The sequence below is a fragment of the Manacus vitellinus genome, unplaced genomic scaffold (assembly GCF_001715985.3).
Source record: "Manacus vitellinus isolate BGI_N305 unplaced genomic scaffold, ASM171598v3 scaffold_0_pilon, whole genome shotgun sequence".
NCBI classification, from domain to species: Eukaryota; Metazoa; Chordata; class Aves; order Passeriformes; family Pipridae; genus Manacus; species Manacus vitellinus.
In genome coordinates, this window is record NW_021938789.1 from 58,009,307 (window position 1) to 58,035,645 (window position 26,339).

At 39.0% G+C, this 26,339-nt stretch overlaps 1 protein-coding gene across 1 annotated transcript; it reads left to right on the plus strand.

Annotated features, from left to right (window-relative positions):
* Nucleotides 1-420: 420 nt before the first annotated feature.
* SMARCA5 (SWI/SNF related, matrix associated, actin dependent regulator of chromatin, subfamily a, member 5) lies at nucleotides 421-21,048 on the plus strand. Its single transcript, XM_029959624.1, has 24 exons — nucleotides 421-443; nucleotides 1,668-1,776; nucleotides 3,993-4,159; nucleotides 4,396-4,496; nucleotides 5,120-5,220; nucleotides 7,243-7,422; nucleotides 7,819-7,974; nucleotides 8,078-8,209; nucleotides 8,486-8,554; nucleotides 9,094-9,203; nucleotides 9,472-9,698; nucleotides 11,279-11,400; nucleotides 11,491-11,643; nucleotides 12,382-12,514; nucleotides 13,487-13,635; nucleotides 14,022-14,141; nucleotides 14,367-14,477; nucleotides 15,038-15,151; nucleotides 15,794-15,916; nucleotides 17,035-17,167; nucleotides 18,015-18,133; nucleotides 19,084-19,296; nucleotides 19,742-19,852; nucleotides 20,754-21,048. The coding sequence occupies exons 1-24, from the start codon at nucleotides 421-423 to the stop codon at nucleotides 20,817-20,819; spliced, it is 3,042 nt and encodes a 1,013-aa protein (XP_029815484.1). The 3' UTR covers nucleotides 20,820-21,048.
* The last annotated feature ends 5,291 nt before the right edge of the window (nucleotides 21,049-26,339 follow it).

The following is a 26,339-nucleotide window of genomic DNA, read 5'->3' on the forward strand; positions in this document are numbered from 1 at the left end:
TAATGATAAGAGGAAACTGGTCGGTCCTGCTTTCAGCGCTGGGTGGTTTTGTGCTCTCTGAGTCACGCTGGGCTGCCCAACCTACTTGATCTAAATAAATTTGCAAATGCCATGTTTTTCGGATGAACAAGTAGCCAGGGCACTGTGGGAAATAAATCCTGCTCGAACCTGCAGAAATAGGGCAATTCCAGGCTGGAGTTAAGCGTGTGGAGGATGTGAAACGCGTGCTCTGGAGGCGCCCGTGTGCGAGGGCTCTCCCTGTACTGGCCAGGTCGGTTCCTTTTTACGTTAGGAAGAGATTTCCTTCCATGAAGTGGAAGTTTAAGTTGAAATGCCTTATTGAGAGTCACGAGCATCTGAAAGACTGCTTTTCTTGGTCTCCGGCTGAACGGCAAGTTCTCGTCATCTGTGTTTCGGATGATGAGCTCGGATGCCGTGGTGCCGTAGTGCTCCGTGCTTTTCAGGTTAGGCATTTTGGGAGAAATGGGAATTTTGAACAGCAGTTCAGACAGTCCTGTACTTGTCCTCACTGGGTGTTGGCTGAATCCAGTGAGAGATGAGTAAGAGGATTTGGTTACGACTTCAGAAGAGCTTTAGCCATAACTTCTTATGCTCAATTCTTTATATTTTGACTAGTGAACAAAACAATTGGGTTTTTCTGTTTCCATGTGCCTTACCTGCCAGAGGTTTCCGAGGAAATACCCGCCCACAAACATCCCGTGTTTTGTCAGCCTTTGTTTAGTGTGTTTCTTACTTTTCCTGTTCCTTTGTTCTACATTGGCCAATAAAGATTGAATTCAGCTCCATTCTGACTTGGCTCAATTAAACAGATGGTTAATAATCGTTTTGAAGGCATCCTGTTTGTTTCCTTTTCTCACTCTTTCAGGAATTATTTTGTAATGTAATTGTCTTAGTGTTGTTTGTCAGGGAAGGATCATCTCACTGCTTTTAGTTTTAACAGCAGAAGATGAAATTATATGTGGGAGATGGTGTGGAAAGAGTTAACCTAATAACAGGAGAGACAGGGATAAAGCAGCCCTGATCTGAAAGAGTAATTGAAGGCAATATGTTAAGGATTTGGCAGGAAGGGTTGCCCCCTCCCAACCAGCTTGTTCTTCTATTGTTAGTGGTACCATTGGTGATAACAATTATTTAATTAAATAGACTGCATAGGGAAAAAATACAGTTTGTCTAAATTCCTACTCAGCTTTCAGGAGAAAACTGCAGTCTGGATTCTTGTTTAGATTTGTTCCCTTGATACAGAATGATGAGGGATTGGGGGAATCTGGAAAAAGGAAAAAAACACTTGAAATTACTCTTGCTTCAGGCCTGGAGCTGGTGCTTTCACAGTACTTTCCAGAGCTAGCTTCAGGAGGGGTTTGGCTCAGCACCCTAGGAGGGGCATGCTGAGCTCCTGGACCACAGCTGTCTCTCTCATTCATGTTGATGTGATGCTTTAATAATGGAGCTAAATCGGATTACAGGGACCCAGCTCTGTCCCTCACCCAGTGGCAGGGATCTTTGATCCATCTCCAGGTAATTTTACAGTAAATAATAGAAAGCTGACTAGTATATGTCCACATCAGATGGCACAGCCATCTTTTGCTGCTTTGATGTAATTTGAAACAAGCTTATTCTCCTTTACATGGATATCTTCTCTTTTTCAGAGATTTTTTTTTCTCTAATTCTTTTTCATGTCAGGAGTCTTTTGATGATGCATCCTTGGCAAAACAAAAAGAACTCCAGGAAACAGATCCTACATATGAAGAGAAAATGGTATGTAATATTTGGGAGTGTGTACAGCTATCCAGTACCTATGCACGTGAGTTTTCTGTTTGTTTGAAATCCCTTACCTAGATTTATAAAATTTTACCTAGTTATTAAAAAATACATAACTTGTAACCAAAAAATATCTGGAAAAAAGCTCCTCTGACCCTTCTTGTTTACAGCATACTAAAGTTATCTGTAGAGCTGTCCATCCAGTAGGCAAGGGGGGGTATAAAGAGTTGAGTATTCTCTTTCTCAGTCAGACATAGAAAGATCCTCTAGGAATCTCTTTTATGAAGCTCTAGTTAAAGTCTTCAGGTTTTTGAAGATGGGTGATTCTGTGCTTCGTGGGTAAGAAAAGAGAAAATTTGCTATTTTCCTTTCTTTTTTAATAATAAAGTCTTTCTTAGTTTTTATAATGTAAGAGATGGAGCTGTCCATCCCTCACCATCTCACCATGTTTTCTTCCTCTGTTTCTCCCTGTTTGCCTTTCTTTCTGTTCATAATTCCAGTATCTGTGACTTCATCTGGAATTTCTTCATAGGAAAGTGAAACTGTTTCTTACAATTTGCTGCTTCCTGTGTTATTTCTTCTTTTTGGCACTGAAAATAACCCAATCATCTTCTGCTCATTTCTTTGTGCTACCTTCTGGCAAACTGAAGAAAGTGAACTTGAAGTTGTCTCCTCTAAGTCTTGAGACAGACACAATTTGAAGAGGGATTGTATTTTACTGTTGCAAGAGTCAGAAGATGCACTGGAAAAGAAAATGGGAAAAGTGTCTCTGTTGGTAGAAGGACAGATCAGGGTTGCAGAGTACAGACTATTCTTGTCTGTATCCTGCCTAAAAAATGCAGATAATGTTTGTTAGTCTTTTAACATCCTTAAGTGCAGTGAAAGCAAGTGTGGGGATGTGTCTACAGGGCCAAAACTTGCGGAAGATTCCTCTCTAAAATTTTAGAACAAGGAACCTTCTGCAGTGCAGCCTGAATCTTTTCTTTTTGGTACAGTCAGTGAAAAAAGTACTTTAAGAGTTAGCAATTTGGATAGTAGTAAGATCTTACCTAGTTTAAACTGTTGCAAAGTAAACAAAAAACAAGCAAAACCTATGAGGAATATATAGGAAAACTTAAATTTAGTGGATGTGGATTGTAGCTGTGTCAATCACGCTTAAACTAAAGTTAGAGTGAGTTTGAGTCCTCTGTGGTGCATACAGTTCTCTTTCCTGGTCTGTTTATTTTCTAACACTTTGTCTTCCTGTCTCTTACATAGTGCAGGGTCTGCTTGCTTTAAAGAGGAGAATACTCACAGAGCTGGCATTGCAGAAATGTGGAACATATGTTCCTTTTTACTAAGAAAACTGACTTCCTGTAACTGCTGCAAGTTGCTAAATACCAGGTTATGTTGTGGCAGCTGGCAGAATGTCAGAGTGGTTACTGTTAACCTTGGAGCTGTTTTCCATCTTGTTTGTCTGTTCAAAGTTATGATGTGGCTTTGGGAAGGTGTGTTGATTCCAAATGGAACCTGTCTCAAAGAAACTGAACCTTTCAGATACTAACATTTTCTACTGTAATCTTTTTTGCACAGCAGAAACAGCAACTCGTATCAAAGGGGGTAGCCTGACAAGTTAGGCTGAGCATATCTAAGGCCTCTGCTGCTGAAATAGATGTTCTGGCTTTTAGCTTTGAGCTGCTGTGTCCCCACTGCCCCATTTCATGCCAGCTCTGCTGCTTATCTGACACCCCAGTGAGGTGGTTTATCTTGCTGAGCAGGCAGGACACTAATGCAGTAGAAAGTAGTTGTTGCCAGGTTGGTGAGATGAATGAGTGCATTGAAGAATCCTGTGTGTGATAGGTGAGGGTGAATTTCTGGGAGTGAGACTATCACTTTTGATATGAGAAAGTTGTTAAGGGGACTCTGGCCTTATCTAGTGAGACTGGTGCAATCTTTGTGCCAAAGTCATATTTCAGTCTTGGCTCAGGTCTGTCTCACAGCTTTGATCTTAGTGGGTAACAAAGGCAAGCCTTGGCCCAGGCTATAGAAAGACTATAGAATCTGTCAGCAGCAGTTATATTGATGTTAACCATCTTTTCTTTGATGTTGTAGCTATGTATATAAAGAAATGTGAATCTGTGTTGTTTAAAAAGTATTTGTTAGGGTTTTTCTTTTGAATGAATACATACTGTCACGTCTCACAATTGTTCCATTTAATTTTCCCTTGTCAACAGCAAACAGACAGAGCAAACAGATTTGAGTATCTGTTGAAGCAGACTGAGCTCTTTGCTCATTTCATTCAGCCTGCTGCTCAGAAAACTCCAACTTCACCTTTAAAAATGAAGCCTGGACGTCCACGAATAAAGAAGGACGAGAAACAGAATTTACTGTCAGCTGGCGAGTGAGTGATGGCACACAGGCCAACTTGTACTGTAATTAAGATCTTATTGCACTTTAGAAGTGTAAGTTAAGCTTGCTCAGCTTTAGTCCTATTGCAGCATGTGGGTTGTTTTTTTTTTAATCTGCCTACCTGTAAGTTGAGGGTTGTTTGAGAATTCTAGGAGTTACAGGAGTTTTGTGTTGATGCTAAAGCATGAAGAAAAACCAGAAACTTACTGCTTTCTTGGATTTTTCCAGCTACCGACATCGTAGGACGGAGCAGGAAGAAGATGAGGAGCTGTTAACAGAAAGCTCCAAGACAACCAATGTCTGCACTCGATTTGAAGAGTCTCCATCATGTGTGTTTCCTGGTTTTTTGGGGGCTTTTTTGCCACTCTTTTTCTTCAAAATGTTGTTCAAAACGAACTTTGTTTTCATCCTCCCTAAGGATAATGAATTAATTTGGGGGGACAGGAGGAAGAGGAAAAAAATGGGACAAAATGTATTAGTGAGTGACTGCTTATTTTCAGTCAGTCTAGAAAGATGGTCCAGCGAGTCTTGTCCTTAAGAAATCCAGTTCCTATACTTTAGTTACTCAGCAAGAGTTTTTAAGTCTGTCATCTTCCCATTTTTACATGTGTAACCTATATTCTGATATAATTTAAAGTATCTAACAGCTTCCAGTTCATTTAATGGAATTCACTATTAGTGTTGACTGTGTTCAGATTTGGAGGGTGGTGATAGAGTTAGAATTTCTATGTGCTGTGGGTTCCTGCAAAAAACAAAGCTGTTGGAGCGGCTTGCAGAAACAAAATTACCACGTTGCTGTCTCCAGTCTTCATTGTCCTTGGAATTTACGTGAATTTGCTACTTATTTTTGTTCTGTAGCTTTGATAATCACTGTCAATGAGCAGGCAACGGTGGGTGACATGCTTTCATAAGTTTTTGTAGATTTTTTAGTCTATTCTTTTGTGTCTTCTAGATGTGAAATGGGGAAAGCTGCGGGATTATCAGATCCGAGGACTGAACTGGCTCATTTCTCTATATGAAAACGGCATCAATGGCATCCTGGCAGATGAAATGGTATGGACATAGCCTGTGTTTCTAAGGGCTTAAGAACATGTGCAACACAACATGTCCGTTGTTGTATTTCCTTGCCCATTTTAGTCCCTATATGGGATTCTTAATAACACAAAATGCGATATATAATTTGCCAGATCTTTTTTTTTTAGTGTGTTTGAAGTTGCTAATGTTAGAAGTGTCACAGGTGTCTTAATTTAAATAAACTGTGCATGCAGGTTTAGAAATGGGCATTTGAAAAGGAAACCTGTCAAACTTTAGAAACATGGACTTGATGGAGGGGAGTTGTTCCATAGAATGACATGTCCTCTTTTTGTTTTTTTTCTCCAAATCGCAGGTGTTTTGTTACGGTATTTTCAAGCTGCCCTTGTGAGGAGAGTGTCATATATGAAAAGAGCAACAAATGAGGAAACAATTCCTGTTGTTAGGGCAAAATGTAGATATCAGGATATGAGTGTCCTATATGGACTGATCTCCGCAGCAAGAGCTACGGCAGTGGGAAATTTCCTGGCAAAAATGATGCAAAGATAGATGTAGCTGGAGACCTGTGTTAAAATTTCATATACAGCATGATCATGGACATTTCAGTCAGAACTGGCCACAGTAGCTTTTGTTTCTATTTTTATTCCTCCCCCCTCCCCGAAAGACAAGGGATGAGTGCAGAAGAAAATGTGGTAGTTTCACAGGCAGATATGTTTTTGTCCTCTTAGTGATTTTATTTATATCTCTGTTTCGTAAGGAGCAGAAAAAAACAAAAATCTAATTAATTTCAGTATATTGCGTTTCCCGTATCTTGTAATTTCTCTGTAATAAAACTTCTTCAAGATAAGTTAGACACAAATGAGTTTAAATTATTGTTTAGTAACGTGCTTCAATCCGAATTATATCAAGGATTTTCTTCAGCATACATGCTTATGAATAGAGGAGTTTGTTGGGGTTTTTTTTTTGGCTGAATACAGTTCTAAGTGGAGCAGGCTTGTTTTACAAAGCATCTCAGTTGTTTTTGTTAAGTCCTTGGATGTGTGGTATTCCAAAATCCATCTTGCGTTAAGGAGTTATAGTATTTATTATTAAATATTTTTTATTCATTCTTAGGTATTAGGCCTTTTGAAGCTATTAGTGCTTTTCACTCAGCTTGTAAACACTTTTCCACATCTTGCACCAGGCTGTGGTTATTTTGAAGACATACTTGAATTTTAGAACCAAAAATAACTTGTGCTGATGGTTTTCAGGTTTTTTTTACCTCCCATGCATTTGAGTCACAATATTTTTAAATTATTTTGCATTACAGGAGTGATCTGTTTTTTGAAGGTCTTCCTCTGTTTTGTTTCAGTTAAAATTCTATGCTGAAGGTACAAGGTTTTAAGTATTTCTCCTGAATAAAGAACCAAACACTTAAACTACTTGTTTGGGTTTTTTTGACATGTGCAATTATTTATATTTGTTTGGCTTTCTTCTCACAGAAACTGATGTCATTTTTGGCCTGTGAAAACCTACTTTTGAAAATTAATTAAGAACTTAATCACTACTGTAAAATATTAATATCATAACATAAAATATTAATAAAGTTAATTATAAATAATAATGAATATTTGAATAAATTAAGAAGTCTAAGGGCTTTTAATTTATTCACTTTATTTCAAGTTTAAGAGAATACGTCCATCCAATTTGAAAACTTTGACCTCTAAATAATCTAAATAACACATCAGTCTACAAAACAAAATTTTATGAAATGATGTTTTCTTGCACTTCTAACTTTCTCTGAAAGATAAGGCAGAATTCTAGCTTCATAATCCAAGGTTTGAAAATGTTACTGCTTTTTTAAAATTAAATTTGAGAAGCCACGTTCCTAAGCAAGACTTCGATGCCTTTTGTGAGTCACACTGTCTCTAATACACCTCACTCAGTTGTTCAGGCTGCTGTGTCTTCCGTGCTGCACTCAGAGCTCACTCCTGGGTTTTCTTAAAGGTGTTTCCTGAGAGTTTTGGGGTTTTTTTTTTTCTAACACATGAATATGTCTTACAGGGCCTTGGGAAGACACTGCAAACAATTTCTCTTCTTGGCTATATGAAACACTACAGAAATATTCCTGGACCTCACATGGTGTTAGTCCCTAAGTCCACTCTGCAAAACTGGATGAATGAATTCAAGAGATGGGTACCAACACTTCGAGCAGTTTGCTTGATCGGGGACAAAGACCAGCGAGTAAGTTTTGATGTGGTGTTTTTTCCTCTGTCTTCCTGTGTAAATCCAGCATGTGATCTTGCTGTCCTTTACTTTCCTTCACAGGGAAGGGTATTTCTTGGATCTGTAGTGGTTAAACAGTAAGACCTACAAGTGCTGCCTACTTACAGTCTGACCATTACAATATAACTAATGTAAGCTTAGATCTCACATGTGTTGCCCAGCTATTACTTCATCACTTCATGTTCATAATTCCTTGTCCAAAGATTTGCTCTCTCCTGCTGTGAAGGCAGTACACCCTGTGGACCAACAAAACCTGATGAATCTTAAAACAGGAAAATTGTAACAGTACTACTATGTTCTTTTTGGTTTAGATTTGACAAAGCCTCAGTAAGCAACTGTCACCTTGTTTTCTAGGCTGCCTTTGTCAGAGATGTGTTGTTGCCAGGAGAATGGGATGTGTGTGTAACATCATATGAAATGCTTATCAAAGAGAAGTCAGTATTCAAAAAGTTCAACTGGAGATATCTCGTTATAGATGAAGCCCACAGGATTAAAAACGAAAAATCAAAGGTAATTTATATTTGCACTGAGAGAGAGATTTATGTGGGTCATTAGGTGGTGGTGTGGGGACTAGTAATGTTTTTATATTTGCTCATGTCTCAATGTCCTTCAGTTATCAGAAATTGTGAGGGAATTCAAAACTACAAACCGGCTGCTATTAACTGGAACTCCACTTCAGAACAACTTACATGAACTCTGGGCACTTCTCAACTTTCTTTTGCCAGACGTCTTTAACTCAGCTGAAGTAAGTCTTCATTTCTGCTAATCAAATTAAATTAATTTTGTTGGGTTTCCCGATTTGAAAATAGACCTGTATAATTAGGAGTGTCAGCTACTGATAAATGATAGATTGACAGTTAGAAATGTTTGTGTTAGAGAGCTTTTCATAAAAACAGGCCAAGTAGGGAAATTTGTTCTTTTACTGTGTGAAAGAATCGCTTGAGTTGTATTTTTTCACCATTGTGATGACACTGCACCTTGAAAGGAAGACTCTTAAAAACTGATGATTTTGTTGATGCAGGACTTTGATTCATGGTTTGATACAAACAATTGTCTCGGGGATCAAAAACTGGTGGAGCGCCTTCATATGGTGAGTCTTTCTGCTTTTTGTACTAGAGTTACATTTAATCAAGTTAGATTCTAGACAATTCTCCTAATGCTTATTGAGATAAAATATTAGGATAAGATAGATTATTCCAGAAACTATGATAGACTTACAGCATGGCAAAGCTCAGAAGATTTTTTTTCCTTAAAAAGGAAATTGTTTTGGAAAGGAGAGAAGGGTCACTAGTTCTGGCTCTCAGGGTTCTGAAATGCTTACATAAAAAATACTGGCTATGAAGAGACTATAAATGTTTCAGTCAAGGAAAATTAAATCAATCAATTAAATCAAGGGGCATAGAACCATCTGAAAGATGATTTTGGTCTAATCTCTAAGTCTTCCAAAGAAAGGACATGTATAGTCCCGTGTATAGCAAATAATCTGTCCATATTGGTTGCTTTTTCAGATTGTCTGATAAGTCTGGTATTTGAGCTTTTGTGATAGAGAATATCTGCCCTGTGTTTTGTCTGTTGACCTGATCAGTGTTTCAGTTTCCAAAATACATTTAAGGATGCAATCTCTTTCAGGTGCTACGACCATTCCTCCTACGTCGCATTAAGGCTGATGTAGAGAAGAGCTTGCCTCCAAAGAAGGAAGTCAAAATTTATGTGGGCCTCAGCAAAATGCAACGAGAATGGTAATTAATACACATGCCTGACTGTGCTGTGGTTAAGGCTCAGAAGGAGTGTGCTGTTCGTGACTTGAAGATTGTGTGGAACTTGATTTAATTCTTTCTGCTGTACTCCCAACTTGTGTCTCCTTGCGACATTTCTGTGATGACAAAACCATGCATATCAGGGAGAGTGACCTGGTGAAATGAGGGGGAGGGTGAGCTTTTGACTATTATTCAAAGAAAGACCAACTTTGTTTTAGAGTTACAGAACTTTTCCCTGTCTTTGACGTAGGTACACACGGATCTTGATGAAGGATATAGATATACTGAACTCGGCTGGGAAGCTGGACAAAATGAGACTGCTGAACATCCTCATGCAGCTGCGAAAATGTTGCAATCACCCTTACCTCTTTGATGGGGCAGAACCTGGCCCACCCTACACAACAGACATGCATTTAGTCACCAACAGTGGCAAAATGGTTGTTTTGGACAAACTGCTGCCGAAGTTGAAAGAACAAAGTATGCATCTCTTTTCTGGTATTTTGGTTCAACGATAAAAATGAAAGTCAGTGCTCCTTAATGTTTCCATGTATCCTGAGCAAAAACCAGCACACCTTAGCCAGGATTTTTGTTAATTTCTAATATGAATACCAGCTTGTCAAGCACTGTATCTTACAGTTGATACAAAACCAAATTGTGGTGTGCCTTCAGAAGTACTTGGATCAATAGTCCATTGTGGCTTTTTGTGCTGAAGTGTTTTGATTCCCCCTTTTTTTTTGTTTTGGTTTTTTTGGTTTTTTTTCATCCCAGCTAAATTGAGGCCACAGAAACATCAGTTGTTCTGGGCTTTAGGTTTTCTTTCTTAACATTGTTAGCTATTTGAAGTATCATTGTGTGGTATTTTAACCACTCCTTTGATTTGCTATGAAGCACCATTTCAGATTCAGAGCCTTCATCTCATGTTACAGTCAAATCCTTTGTGAAACATTGGTCTGTCTTTGTGGGTATGATTTTGAGCAGCACCTGAGGTTTTTCAATGTATTCTGTAAGGCACTCAGACAGAGGGGAACTCTGAGTTGTTTTAAAGTTATTTGATAGTAGGGACAAAGCTCAGAAATGCATTGCTGTAAAACGCACTGGCCACAGAGTTTCTGACTCAAAAGTAAATTTTTAACTCTTTATTTTATGAGTGTGCTTAGGGAAGTAACTTGGCTAAAGGAGTGGAGGTAAGTTTGTCAGTGGGGACACTTTGAAGGCTGGATGCAGTTTTATTTTTCTACAGTGATATAAAAGTAAACTGTACTTTGTGTCTATGTATCATCCAAGCAGCTGTGGTGATATAACTGATCCTGAGACTAAAAAAAGAACAATTCAGTGGTTACTGTGCTTTTTTTGATCTTGGTTTCTTCCTCCTTTGAGGCTAATTGATGACATATTGCAATTAATACTGTCCTGGTCTCAAATCAAATGGTCATCTTAAACAAGAGTTCATTATCAGCCCTTGAGTCCAAAGGACAAAAAACCGAAATCACATGAGATGAATATAGGGGGAAGTGGAAGCTTTATAATATTCAGTGTTTTTACTTAAATCTCCCCAGTAGACTGGAAGTGGATTTGTATGTATGCATAAATTACTGTACATTTACCTTCTTTTTTGAAGTTGTTCTTGGCAGGTAAGTAAACTGACAAGTTTTTAAGAACAACTTAATTTATTTCAAGGGATCTCAAATCCAAAACAAACAAATAGTTCAAAATTTCATTCTTTACACTTGATGTTTTTATATTTGTGCTGTCATCTTACTCTGCTGTGTCTGGGAACATTTTGTTAAGGAGTACAACAGAAAACAAAAGGGAAAAGGCAGCCACTAACTAGACAATGACATATCAGAGTGAGGCAGACATGTCCCATGGCAAGCACAGGACCCTGCTATGACAGCAGCAGCTGCAGCTCTGCTTTGTAGTTCAGGGTCTGAAATTCTAACTACTTTTCTTTTTAGCACATGGAATTGCCCTCCTTCCTTTTCTGGTAATGCGGCCCTGCAGAATTTCATAAGTCTTACGTTCTGCTAAAAGCATAAGAAACTTTTTTGCTCAAACAGGCTCAAGAGTTCTAATCTTCAGTCAGATGACAAGAGTCCTGGATATCTTGGAAGATTACTGTATGTGGCGAAATTATGAGTATTGCAGACTGGATGGACAAACTCCTCACAACGAACGACAGGTATTTCAAACTTTACATGTTGTATTTAAGTAAAAACACTGCTTGTGTTCAACATTGGGTTCAACTGTTGTGTTCTTTTCATTTATTTAGGCGTCCATTAATGCATTCAACGATCCTGACAGCTCAAAATTTGTGTTCATGTTGAGTACGCGGGCAGGAGGTCTTGGAATCAATCTGGCTACTGCTGATGTCGTAATTCTGTATGATTCAGACTGGAATCCACAAGTAGACCTTCAAGCTATGGTAAAAATCCAGATGGGGATTTCATTCTTCTTGTCTTTCTCACGGAACTTTCCTAGAAATGTGCATTTCCAAAATAAATGAGTATTTCGCCTTTTTAGCACAGGGAGTAGTAAAACTGATTTTCACTTCCAATGTGTGAAACCCTTAGTCACATTCTGGCTGTACAATGTTTTATGCAGTAGGAAATGCTAGGTATATGCTACACTAATTATTTCAGTTAAGCTGTAGATTCTCAAGTATTCTAGCAAAAACAGGTTCAAAAGAACGATGGAACTGGTGTCTATAAGCTCAAGCTAGAGGATTCCAGCTACAGGTGTATGTTCAGAATACTGATTCTCACTGTGGGTCTTGTTTTGCCAGTTAGGAGAGGCAGTGCATCATATTTTTCTTGAAATATTCATGGCACAGCTGAAGGATTTTGAAAAATGTAGCCTTTGGTCTGTACAGAAATGGTTTCTTCAATACTTTCATTTTACAGAAGGTTGCATAAGGTCAGGAGCATCCAGTCTTCTCCCCTGTGTGATTTAACAAAAAACCCCAAACACCTATTTTTTGACACCTGGAGACATACTCACTGTCAATGTTATTGAAAAAAACTTGTAATGTCAGTAAGAATGTAATGTCGTGGGTCATCATGGGTGGCTGTAGAGACTTAACTAACCTGTGCTATTCTGTTTTGTACATTAGTATGTTGCTGGAAAACAAATACTGAATTTTTTTGTTACTTTTTTTGCCCAGGATCGAGCGCACAGAATTGGCCAGACCAAGACTGTTCGAGTGTTCAGGTTTATTACAGACAATACAGTGGAGGAGAGAATAGTGGAACGTGCAGAGATGAAACTCCGGCTGGATTCCATAGTCATTCAGCAAGGCAAGTGTAGGAAGGCAGTTTGTATCTGTGATGGGATTCTCTTTTGTTTTTTTCCCATTGTAAAGGATGGTGGAATCAGCTAAGAAGAGTCAATGAGAATGTTGCTTTTGCCTCAGCTGCGCTCTGAAGAGAGAGTGCAAAGGCCTCATCCATTTGAAAATTTATTTTACTGTAGCAGTAGGTATTTCCTCACTAACTTTTTGATTACCTCCCTACTGATACATGTGTACAAGAGGATATGGTCCAGTTTTTCTTTTTTAAGCTTCTCCTTTGAACTGGAGAAATTAATGCCTTTTTCTAACAGATGGGGAGAAGTAATGTAACCTTGGTTGGCTTGATTGGAATCAGGAACTTTTATTTCTGAAAAGAGGATTAGTTGAGGTTTAGTCTGGAAACTGGGAAAATATGCACCATAGCAATATGTTATATCCCAGAATCATTAAGGTTGGAAAAGGCCTCCAGGGTCATTGAGTCCAGCTTTTGACCAATCACCACTGTGCCAACTAAACCATAGCACCAAGTGCCTCATGCAATCATTTCTTGAACACTTCCAGGGATGGTGACTCCACCACCTCCTTCAGGTTAAGCCTGTTCCAATGCTCAACCACTCTTTCTGTGAAGAAATTCTTCCTGATGCCCAACCTGAACCTCCCCTGGTGCAGCTTGAGGCTGTTTCCTCTTGTCATGTCGAAAGACCTAGTATCCAAAACTATGTATGCTGAACACAGTTAAAGCATAATATAGCAATTATCTTTGAAACCTGGCTAGATTTTACTTACTCTTTATTTTAAAATTTTTTTATTAAAGAATTTTTTTAAATTTTTTTTTTAATTTCTTTATTTGAAATTTCCTTTACTGAAAGAAAAGGATATAGCTTGAATGTAGAAATGTAAGGGGGAGAAAAATCATGTGTTGCTCCCTCCATAATGAACGTTATAGTTAGTTGCTATCCGTGAGTGTTTTTATCTTTAGGAAGATTGGTAGATCAAAACCTGAATAAACTTGGAAAGGATGAAATGCTGCAAATGATTAGACATGGAGCGACACACGTGTTTGCCTCAAAGGACAGTGAGATTACAGATGAAGACATTGATCACATTTTGGAAAGAGGTGCAAAGAAGGTGAGAAAGTTCGAAAAGGGGAAGGCCACCTGTAGATTTAAATGTGGTGGCAAGACAGTGTATCCCTGGATGATCACTTGGTTCTAAGCTGGAGAGAAAAGGGGTTTTTGCTGTGGAGGGTTTTCATGCTGGTCAGTCGTGTTTGTTTTCTCTGATGTTGTCAATAAGATGTTTTGTAATCAAGTGCCTTCCAGAATGGCTGCTCTTCTTTCTGGCAATGGGATGTTTTAAAAGGAAGTACCTTTCAGAGTGGCTCCTTTCTGGGAATGAGGTGTTTAATAATGACGTGCCTTCCAAAATGCCTCCCGTTCTGTCTGGGAATGAGATGTTAAATAATGAAGTACCATCCAAATGGCTACTGTTCTTTTCTGTGTCCCCCGTCCAAGACTGCGGAAATGAACGAAAAACTTTCAAAGATGGGCGAAAGCTCCCTTAGGAATTTTACTATGGATACTGAATCTAGCGTGTATAATTTTGAAGGGGAAGACTACAGAGAAAAACAGAAGGTAATGTTTTAAGTTTCTTTCGGAGGAATGCACTAAATTGCATGTTTTAATCATACTTGTTTAAGAGGTGTTGGCTAAAATACGGTGTCATCTATGATAATAGTTTAAATAAAAACATTTCTAACACAATGAAGTAGATGTAGATCTAATTTTATATAAAACTTGTAGCTGGTCTGAATATTTGCAAGACTTAGTTGGGGTTTTTTTGGGTTTTGTTTTTTACAGTTGGCATTTACAGAGTGGATTGAACCGCCTAAACGAGAAAGAAAAGCCAATTATGCTGTGGATGCTTATTTCAGAGAGGCTCTTCGAGTCAGTGAACCAAAAGCACCCAAGGTGAGTTGACTCATTAAAAAAAGTAAATTGTTGAAATATGCCTGGTAAATGGTTCCAGCTGTAAGCAACACATTGGTCTTTTTTCATAAAAACTGCACTATTCACTTTTGTAAATTGTGGAGACAATTTAAATTTAGAAAAAATCCAAAGGACTTGAGACAAACTTCTGTGAAAAAGAAAAAGAGCAGGATGAAACTTGTAGGATGTTAGGAGAGTAAGATCAACATTTTTCATGTTTTTACTTAAGCAGCTGTGAATTTTCCTTACCTGTGAAAGATTTCCTTAATGCTGCTTCAAACACCTGAACTTTGTTCAAGGGGATGCATGTGTGACTTTCCCCAGCCACCTCCTCCTCCCAAAAGACCCCTCCTCCCCTTCTCTCAAAGGCGTTTCAGAATTCTTCCTTGTTGTAGTTGTCTCTTGCATGGCCTTTTTTAATATAAGGCAGTGCATTTTTTGTAACAGTAAAGCTTTTTTTTTTTTTGTGCTCATAAACTGAAATCAGTTCTTACAAGCAAGCAGGTTCTGGATGTGAAAGGGAGTCAAACTTTGTATTTCAGGCACCACGGCCTCCCAAACAGCCAAATGTACAGGACTTCCAGTTCTTTCCTCCTCGCCTGTTTGAACTGTTGGAAAAAGAGATTCTCTACTACAGGAAAACAATTGGTTACAAGGTAATGCAAGAGTTTCCTTGATTAGAGGGATGGAGCACCTCTCTTAGCAGGAAAGGCTGAGAGAGTTGGGGCTGGTCAGCCTGGAGAAGAGGAGGCTCCAGGGACATCTGATTGCGGCCTTTTAGTACCTAAAGATGGCCTACGGGAAAGCTGGAGAGGGACTTTCTACAAGGGCGTGTAGTGACAGGACAAGGGGGGAATGGCTTTAAATTGAAGGAGGGTAGGGTTAGATTGGATCTTGGAAACAAGTTGTTCACTGTGACAGTGGTTGAGACACTGGCACAGGTTGCCCAGAGAAGCTGTGGATGCCCCATCCTTGGAAGTGTTCAAGGCCAGGTTGGATGCGGCTCTGAGCAACCTGGTCTAAGTGGAAGGTGTCGCTTCCCCTGGCAGGGCATTGGAATGAGATGACCTTTAAGGTCCAGTCCCTTCCAACCCAGACCATTTTATGTGATTCTCTGAATTCACGCATTGGAAGAGTTTACTGCAACAATAGAATATGTACCTGTCCTGCCTTCCACATCAATTTAAATGAAATAATGTTAAGCTGAAGAAATTATTAGTTTACATTAACAGAAAAGTGACAATTGTCAGTTATCTGTGAAAAATCAAGCAAATTTTACAAGATGCAAAACCTTTCAGGTACCTCGTAATCCTGATCTCCCAAATTCAGCCCAAGCACAAAAGGAGGAGCAGCTTAAGATTGATGAGGCTGAACCTCTTAACGATGAAGAACTTGAAGAAAAAGAGAAGCTTCTAACCCAGGTATGGTTGGGTCTTCAGTGAGATGGAAATCAGCTGAAGCTTGTTTTGTGTTTTACAGTGTTACAGCAACATTTCTTGGTCACTGATTCACACATGCTGCAGTTAATACAGCTGCAAATATTGGCTCTGACTGAGAAGAATTTTAGCATTAGGTTTGTTGTGGGCCTGGATACCTTTGGTTCAGGAGAATCCAAGTACACTAATTTGGTGCACCTTCTTCAGAGTCTGGCTTCCCAAGCTGGCATTGACTGTAGACTGACATCTTTCCTTGGCTGTGGGTTCTTGCAGACTCACTGCAGAGCTGGATGTACTGTGTTCCACATTATTTAATGCAAATCTTCTGCCACAGTTTCATTCCCACGTAGAAGTGAATCCCAGAAGATGAATGAATGGTCAGTTTTCCTGAACTACATCTGGTAGTAGGTAGTGCCCCTCTCTAAAAGAGGGTATGAGCTGAATAGGTATATAATTAGGAAGCATGTACATTTAAGTAATCTAAAACAGGTTAATGCCTGATATGCCTTATTTGGGTGTTGTATTTTCACACTGTGTTTTGGCAGGGGATCAGAGTTACGGAACAGGATCTCTTGCTTGTGTAGTAATGTGCTGGAACAGCTCACTGTTGCCAGCAGACTCACAGAGGTCAGGAGTCAGTACAGTGCAGTAAGCTGTGGCTAACTCACAACAAGGCTGACAGAACTTATTTCTTCCAACGATTTGTCAAAGTTATTGGTAATATGAAATAAGCCTATTTTAGCAGCTGATAACTTCAGCAGTGCTACTTCTGTCCCTACTGAGTATCATCATCACAAGACAGCTTTGGACCTTCTGAGGGAGAGTGAGCAGGTAGAATGGCTGATGGTGTCTGTGAGGCAACTTGGTGGGCCTTTTTGATAAAACAAAACCATTACAGTCACCACTTGCTTCACTTAAACAAATTTTCCTCTAAGAAAGTGATCCCCTGCAGTATAAAAACAGTTTTTCTGCTAAATTAAACTGCAGAGAAAGAACAGCTTTAACACTGTTGTAATGATGGAAAGAAAGAAACCTTATTGAAGCGAATTTGGAGAGAGACATATCCTGAACCTCTGTGCAATGTTTCCTTGATTGCTATACAGGGCTTCACTAACTGGAATAAGAGAGATTTCAACCAGTTCATCAAAGCCAATGAGAAGTGGGGCCGTGATGACATTGAAAATATAGCACGAGAAGTAGAAGGAAAAACCCCAGAGGAAGTCATTGAGTATTCAGGTAACTCAGTTCTGTAGTCAGTTCTGTGAGTTCATATCTAACACTGCTTGCCTCCTTTGAACTGCTCATGAGCATGTTAACATCTTATTTCTGGGAATTTCTTTCACCACTCTTTAAGATTTTTCAGGGTAGAATTGTACTGATGGATTTCAGATCTGCTAGTCTGGATTTTACCATCTCTAGCCCCTGCATAATTAAGGCTGTACTAAACTGCACATGTAAACTATTGCTGATCCACTTCACTTTTTTTTTTAACAAGAACTGAAGACAGCAGTACCCAGTTAGATGTAGGATAGTTTTTGAAAAGGAAATGCTGAGGAACAGTGCTTCGCTGAAGAGATTCCACTTTGCCGTGTATTCGCTAACTAGTAGTTAACCTTTACCTCCTCCTCAGGAGTGGGATACAGTAAACACCTTATGAATGACCATTGGGTGTTGTAACATGAGTCCTTGTTTATTTAAACACCTAATTGTCTTTTAGGCACTTGCTTGTCTTTGGCCACTCAGTTGCCCTCCCTCTTCCCTCTCTACAACTCTGTTGCTGCATCAGTTTCCATTTGAAGCAGCTCTTTTTCTCTTGATAAGGAGACTGGCTCACAAAAACCTTTCTGGCCTGTATCACACCTCTTTTAAACTGAGGACTCCTATATCTAACCCTTGAAAATAGCATTTGTTATACTGCAACACATGATAGCAGGAAGCAGAGGTTCCTTATCAGGGAAGGGCCTGTTGCTATACAACAGTGAGCTCTGGTAAAAGAAAGTAGCAGCTAACATCTTTTTTTAAGGTAAAACTTCTTAACTTTTAATATGCATGATAAGAAACTAATGAATTGTTCTTTTCTTAGCTGTGTTCTGGGAAAGATGCAACGAGCTCCAAGACATAGAGAAGATCATGGCTCAGATTGAAAGAGGAGAAGCCAGAATTCAGAGACGAATCAGCATAAAAAAGGCACTCGACACAAAGGTGAGTTTGCTTGTTTCTTGCTTGCTTTATTTTCTGGTGCCAGTGAGGAGAAAAACAGGACTCCGTATCTGGCCACTGCTACTGATGCATGAAGACAACATGCTGGGCATGACATTTGCCTCTTGTGCATAATCCTCAGCACTTGTTTCCTATAGCTTTTCCATCCCACAGCAGTGCTGTCCTGGCAGACAGATGTGATGACAACTTTAGATATGACCTAACCTGTTGTTTGTAACAGTAATCTGTATCATAGGACACAGTTTGTAGTGCTGTATAACAAGCTCCTGGTGACTACATGCTTTTGGAAGAAGTAGGATTTCTTTTGGACCCATGTAACTGAAAATGCGAGGTATATATGTATATATACACACATGTTCAGAGCAGTTAAAAGGGAAGACTTACCAAACAGAGGATGTTTCCATTCTGGTCTGTGTTTCACCAACCAGGGTTTGGTGGTGAACAGATTTGTAGTAAATTAAGACAGTTCATCAGAATCTTCTCTCCACTTCAGGTTTGAATTAATTCTCTTCTAGGGAAGAACAAGTGTCGGATTCAGTTAACCAGGATGCAGCTGAACCGTGTGCTACAGTCTCATGTACCTTTTTACTTTTAGTCTGACAGTTCTCGAGGATTTGTGTCAGAAAGGATCATTGCCATCTCAATACTGACAGATCTTGACTGTGTTCAAATGTAGTGATAGGTCTGGAGTCTGCCATTAAGTGGAAGATCACAAAGCTGTCTGTTGTCTAAACCAGAATTTGCCAGTTTAGATACCTTTGATAAATGGACTGTCCAGAACCTACAGGCCTTTACTTGTGGTGACTCGGAAAACTGGATCTTTTATGATCTGTAGTGCTGTCTTCATGTCATGTGTTGCTTTCATACAAAAGACTTCCATGCTAATTCTGACCTATTTCTTAGCTTTATATGGTCTTATTTGTTTTGTTCAGATTGGGAGATATAAAGCCCCTTTCCACCAACTAAGAATATCATATGGTACTAATAAAGGGAAGAATTACACTGAAGAGGAAGATCGCTTTCTGATCTGTATGCTTCACAAACTAGGATTTGATAAGGAAAATGTCTATGATGAATTAAGACAATGTATCCGAAACTCGCCGCAATTCAGATTTGACTGGTTTCTCAAGTCCAGAACTGCAATGGTATATATACATTAATCTTTTTTGTTCATGAATGCCTATGACAAAATGGTTGTACCCCAGGCTAATCAAATAGCTTCTGAAATACTGAGGTATGTGCATGCCAACAAGATGTTACCTTTTTCTAACTTGGCAACAACTGTCGCGGGTGGCAAATGCAGATAAACCAAAAAGTCTTACGGGAGGAGAAATTCAAAGTTCTAAGGTGCTGTTCTCCAAAATCAGCATGAATTTGAGTTAAATACAAAAGTGTCTTAAAAAGCAAACACCTGTGATCAAATCCGCTCCTGAAGCCAGCCAGTAAGTATCCAAAAACATTTAATTCCTTTGTTATTCCAACAAGATACAGCAAAACACTTACCTCCTCACCGGCATTTTTAATATTCTAATACAATTTTTACATTGAGTGGCTGCCTGAGGTACTGATTGTGTGTGTTTTGTAATGTAGGAGTTGCAAAGGAGATGCAATACTTTAATCACTCTCATTGAAAGAGAAAACATGGAACTGGAAGAAAAGGAAAAGGCAGAAAAGAAGAAACGTGGACCAAAACCATCTTCGGTAAGATTTAAAAGGCACTTCTGTGGAAAAGCTCACGTGAAGACAGAGGGCTTTTCTGATTGTCTAGGACAAGTGATACCTAAAGTTATTTAAAAGCAACAACACAAATTTAGAAGGCAGTGTTAAAAGCTGCTTTAAGTTCATGCTGGTGTTTAGCTAGTACAGTTGTGGATGTCAAATCAAGGAAAGTAAGTTTAGGTTCTAAATTGTAGCTCACATGCTTTGGAGCCATTAAACTGGTTATGTTTTGGATCACTGTGTTGGTGCACTGTGTAGGTTTACCCTGGTAAATACACCAGAGGTGTATCTGGCCTTTTGACTTATATAATCTGTTAAATCATCTACAAATCTGTATACAAATAGGCTTCTGGAGATAGTTTTGGGAAGACAGCATATATGCTTGACAACTCTCTGCTGACTAAATTCGAAGTATTGCTAATATGCAGGACTATTTTGTAAAGGAAACACCAGCTTTACCCATTTTCTTACATGGATTTGCTGTTCATTGTATTGTTGCCTAAAGCTGTTGTATAAACAACTTAGGTGAACAAATTACTTGGCAGATGTGCAGAAATCAGTAAAGTTAATAATGGTGGATTATTAAGTTTCTTAGACTTGTTCACAGAACATTTAAATGGGTATTTAGAAATACCTTTTCATAAATAGGAAGCTTTAAAACATCCTTATTTGCTTCTATACACTTTTAACCTCTATGAAACCATACTCTTACAGAATTGAGGGAGTATAAAATAACAGCAAAGATATGCAAACCATATTATGTTTGCAGTTTATCACATTTGAAAGCTGACAGGGTGTAAATCGTCTGCTTTGTTTTGAAACACATTGCTTGCTTACAACCCTTTTGCATCACAATAACTTATTAAAAAACCATACCTTGCAGGCACAGAAGCGCAAAATGGATGGTACTCCTGACGGTCGTGGAAGAAAAAAGAAGCTAAAGCTGTGAATGCAGAATTTTTTTAATCTCTAAATTTAAGAAGTAGTTCTTTAATTTACGGGTCTTCATAAGATGTACTGTATAATGCTTAACTATTTTAAAGAACATTGGGTTCATCTGTTTATTGAACTAGAACATAGTACTTCTTAATTGTAGTTTCACTTTTCTAAATGCAACAGCTGTGCTGAATTTTTTTTACCATTAACACTTGAAGTAATAAATTGTCTTCATTTATTAATAAGGCTTTATGTGACTTTTTTTTTTCATTTATGTTTCCACTTGAATACGTATTTATTTAGTCATTCCCCCAGTTTGTTTCCTTTTAGGGTGCTGTGAACACTGACTGGTGGTGGCTTCTAATAAGAAAACACCACTAAATAGTTCTGTTGATCACGATGGACAATCTCCATTTCTGGAACTTTTGTGGCTCTGACCTTAGCTTTACTCCTGAGGTAAATAACTGGCCTTTCCACAAATTTCAGAGAACGGAGGATATTTGTGCATAAAAGTAAGTTCAAGTAATGATCAGCACACATACAGATTGGAACAGAATTGTAACAGTTTCTGCTTAAAGTCTGCTCCAGGAGAAAGGTCAGTCAGTCAGTCCTGCTGAGGTCTGTACTGCATTAGACTGGCCTAAGCATGGCAGAATGGGGGGATTGGCAAACAAGAAGTAGTCAGAACAGAAAACATGACAATACATGAAACACAACCTGCTTCTCTCACACGCTCAGCTGGGGTAGATGCAGAGACAGCCCTGGTGTGATGTGAAAGGAACTGGTGCTGACTCCAGCTGTGCACAGCTGTAATTAGCAACCCTGGCTCTGCCCTGAGCCAGTCCAGCAGTGCCATGCACAAGTATTCCCTGCACTGTCCCTTTTTGGTGCTGTATCTGCACATTCTGACTGAGATGCCATCTCATGTGGCATAATTTAGAATTTACTAAAAAAACAAACAAACCAAATCACAGCAAATGCTCGCAATCTTTGCTCAGTTTTGGCCTGCTTAAGAACACATATCTAAAGGCAGCAGTGTTGTATAAACAGAGGGAAATAAAGAAAAATCAGCTTTGCTGACAATTCCCAGATGTCGATTTTCTGGGCAGCAGTTCAGTTTTTATTGGTATAGGACCTGAGTTTCCATTTGCCAGTGACTGATTTGCAGACACCAGCTGAGAACAGGCTGAATAACCACTCTTAAAAAAGTCACTGTGGCAGGTGCAGCAGGGTTGACAGCACTTCATAAGTTTAATTGTCCTGGCAGCCCTAGAAGAAATTAGTTTAACTGCTTACATTTAGCATACCCTGAACAAAAATGCTGCAGCTTTAAAAGCGTCCCTTTTCACAAAAAACCCCAAAACTAGTCAAGCCATGATCATTTGTTTTAAGCTAATCTGAATAAAAACCTTTAGAGGAAGCAGAAGGGGAAGACTTATTAAATAGTTAAGCAGCACTTCATTTGTGCTAACAATTCTCAAGTGGCTGCATGCAGAAAGTGAAAGGAACTAAACCTTAGTCTCTCAAGTGGTATCCTGCCAATTTAGAGAAAATCCATTTTCTTTCAAAAAATAAAAAATGAAGCATAATATTTGCTCTAGACGATTCAGGTGTTTCCTCAGTGCTATCTGGCAACAAAACCTGTCCTTTTGTAAGTATTTGCCTGTATTTTGATGCTATAGTCAAGCAAACAAATAGATGATTATTGTACAATATGGGAAGGAGGTCGTTACCTTTGTTCTGAACTGCTAGAGTCTGCTTAAGAATGTTTGAAAGCACTTAAAACACTGACATTTTTCTAGTGTGGCCTTACAGTACAGTCTAATTCTCACTGGTGACATACCAGCTCTCCTTGCAGGTAACACAGCCTTACCTGTGTGTCTCTTGTCCGTATGGCTGAGGTCTTCATTATAAATTTGAGCCAAAACTGTTGGTATTGCCTATTTAAAAGAACATTAGCATCTACTGCTTAGCTTTCATTTTAATATTACTACCTTCCTCCTTCCCCAGCAAAAATTATTTAAAAGGCAACAACGACTGCCCCACCAAAACCCGTTATATGAAAGCTAAATTCTGTACATGTGATCAAAACCAACATCCTTCCAAGCACCAGCCTTCCACAGTGGATATAAGGCACATTTACATCTCCACATTCAAAACATTTTTAAAAAAAAGGGGTTAAAAAAAAAATGATAAAGCATCAACTCCCATTCATGGAGTTTGAATTCTATGAATAAGTCACTCTCAAATGAACCTGGTACCCCTGTTGTTACCTGCTCCAATGTCTTGTGTGAAGATTGGGGCATCTGGGTTGGCTCTTCTGCTGCATTTCCCAGCTGTGGGGCCAACTCCTCCCTTGGCAGAGGACAGGGTGTGGTGGTAGTTGAGGCTTCTCTTGCCACTGTGTGCATTTCCCTTTGATCAGACCATGTAGTGTGAATGTACCATTCTCAGCCAGCTATCACCTTAAACCAAACACCAAACATGTAAAAACCCCATCAACCAGAAACAACCCCTCATGCACATTTACTATAAACTGGAGAGCACCCACTATCAAATTCATCCAGGCAGATGTCCCCAGTCTGCTGTGAAGTAACCCTAAGTCAAGTTAGCGGCAAAAAATAGGATTAATCTTTCCTTAAGGCAGACTGCTGAAGTAGAGCAGATAAACTATCTCCAAGTGCCTATGTCCCAAGAGAGCTTATTTCTCTCTAGGGTTAATGGGGAAAGGTTACTGCATTTACCTAACAAAACACTAGACTAATTTAGGCACAAACCTTGCTTCAGGAGACCCAAGAAAGACTTCAGGAATTTGAATAAATCTGACTTAAAGCAGGATGCATAGTTTTCTTTTTTTGTTTCATATCATATACATAGCAATCACTATTTTTTTTCCCAGTTGTAAAAAAAAATCATCTCCAATTTCTTATTTCTTGACATGTGAAAAGGCTCCCATGGTAAGCTTAAACCAGTGACTGCTGCTCCCAGTCCCAGGTGTACGTGCCCACAATAACAGCATGGCTGCACATGGACAGCTCGGTGTTACAAAGCAATGCTGTCCCCATTTCTACACTGTTAGGGAAAGGGAACTAAGTAAATGCATTGCTGAAATCTGTTGCTGACTAAGACACTGCCCATGACCACCTGCATACCCTGTTCTCCATCACAGTTGTCTTTCAGCATGGAAGAATCAAGAATTTCTGTGAGAAACTTAGCGGACAACTTACCTGGAAAAGGGGAGCAGATGACAGGCTGAAAGCATCAGAGCCAGGCTGTTTCACTAGAGGGAAAGAAGCATCTGCACGATCAGATGCTGACGTAGCGTGAAACTCCAGGTTTCCAAAGGCTCTTGCTGGTGTCTCAGGTTGAGCTTTGTCCTAAAGTAAGTAAGTTTAGTAATTCCAGAGTCACATGGAGATCGGGGACCTGAAAATGCATGTGACCATAACTCCTGAATCTACAAGAGGGAGGGTGAGTCAGGCAGACACCCGTACTCCTGATGGTCTGGGCTGTACTTGGGCATGTACCCATTGGCACCGGGGCAGCTGAAGGAGTCACCAAGATTCTGAACTGGATCACTTGCCCACAGATTTCAGGTGTAAAGCAGCTTAACACCTTTTACATTACACCAGTCAATTTAAAATTATTAAATCATTACCAAATCATTGTTCTTAAAAATTCCGAGGACAGGAATGACCTGGCTTTAAGTGCACTTCCCTTTGCCCATGTTCCATGACCCTTACTACTGGTTTATTATGGGCTTTAATCTTAGTTTCTGCTACAATTCATACCGATATGTGGCTCTTCAAGTACAGCTCCTTTTAAACAAGCTTTTCCCTTCTCTTCACTAGAGGGCAACCCATACTCATACTGTATAAGAAACTACCAGCCTTGTAGCCTTATATCAAGCAAAATAAAGTTCTTAATAGGGCATTTGAGTTTCAGACTAACTCAGGGAGCAGTTAAAAACAAAGTTATTTCTGGTCCAGCACTGCCATTACCAGAAGTTTCCCTGGAACCTGTTTTGGCTGAAAAAAGTCAGTGAGCAGCAAGAACCCATCCCTGCCTGCTTAAGTATATTCTATAACATGATGACAAAAATACTACTTTTTAAAAAGACATAACACTTCTTTGTTAGATTTTACCCTGAGACATTAGACAGCGGACTCAGTTTTTAATGTGCTAAAATAAACTCATATAATGAACATACAAACTGATAGTTCTGTCAAGACTACCCCCCAAGGTAATGCTTCTCTCTTTCATTACAACACACAGCATAAGATCTAAACTACACTTTGCAGCAACGTTACCTCAAAATAAGATGGAGGGACTGTTGGACCTTTAGGACATTCTCATGACTTTTTGAGTTGAACAACTTTTAATTCATTAAATATGCATGCTAGTTATTAATTTTTGCATTTGATTTTTCCCCCCACTCACTTCCCCTTGCTTATATCCAGGTTATAATGTCGTCTTTGGATCTGTTTGTTTGCAAGAAGCAAAAGATGCTTCATGTCTACATTAGACTGATAAGGATACAACTCTTACACTGTTTACACTGGACCAACATCAACTATTTAAAAAGCTGCTTTGTATGTAGGTCTAAATAAGATACTGTCGCTCTGAAATAATTTTGGTTGACGTTTGCAAAACCTTTAGTATAAAAGCAGACTAATTTTGCATTCTGAAATGAGACAGTTTAAAACAATTTTAAGAAGCACAGCAACACCTTCAGATGTGAGAATTTTTTACACAGGCTGAGCAATTCAGACTTGGGACTCCAAATACCTGTTTAAAGAAGTAACTGGTTTCAGGTACTTCTTTATGCAAATTATTCTTTAACAGAGAATTAGAACATTATTTGACCGTGGTGAAATATGATTCTAGATACAGGGGTAAACACTCCTTTCAAGAAAAAATAAACAAATAAAAAAAAAAAAAGGAAAGAAAATGAAAAGTGAGTAGGCATTTTACTGCAAAATCGCAAGTACATACACTGAATTGTCACAAAGAATGAGAAATTATTCTTTCAGTGCCAAAGAACTTCTTTTCAGCTGTCTCTGTATGTAGAGACCACCAAGTCATGAGGAAATTTTGATCACTTTTATGTGATTAGGATTACTAAAAGAGAGATAAAAATGTCCTATTTAGCAGCTGAGCAACAAAGTCTTAATTAGGAAAGGATCTTCCAAACCAATATTAGCATATTAAGGTTTGCAGGAGTATGGCTTTGCTGGCTTTCACCACATCATGCTGCTAGAAATTGGAAATGAGATCAGCCATCAGTCACTGTGCTCATTGGCAAACTCTGTGGGCCTTTTGCTTGCCTTCCAGCCACGTAACTATGCAGGTTTTAGGCTTGAAGAACTGTACATTTCAATGCCACACATCTGAACAGGCACATCTCCACAGGGTAATACTTTACTGACGTCAGAACAAGAGGTGACCTCTTCATGAGAAACCTGTGCATTAAAATACAGGACTGGTAATGGCCCATTTGCTAATACTAGTCAAATCTGAGTCAGCCAATTTT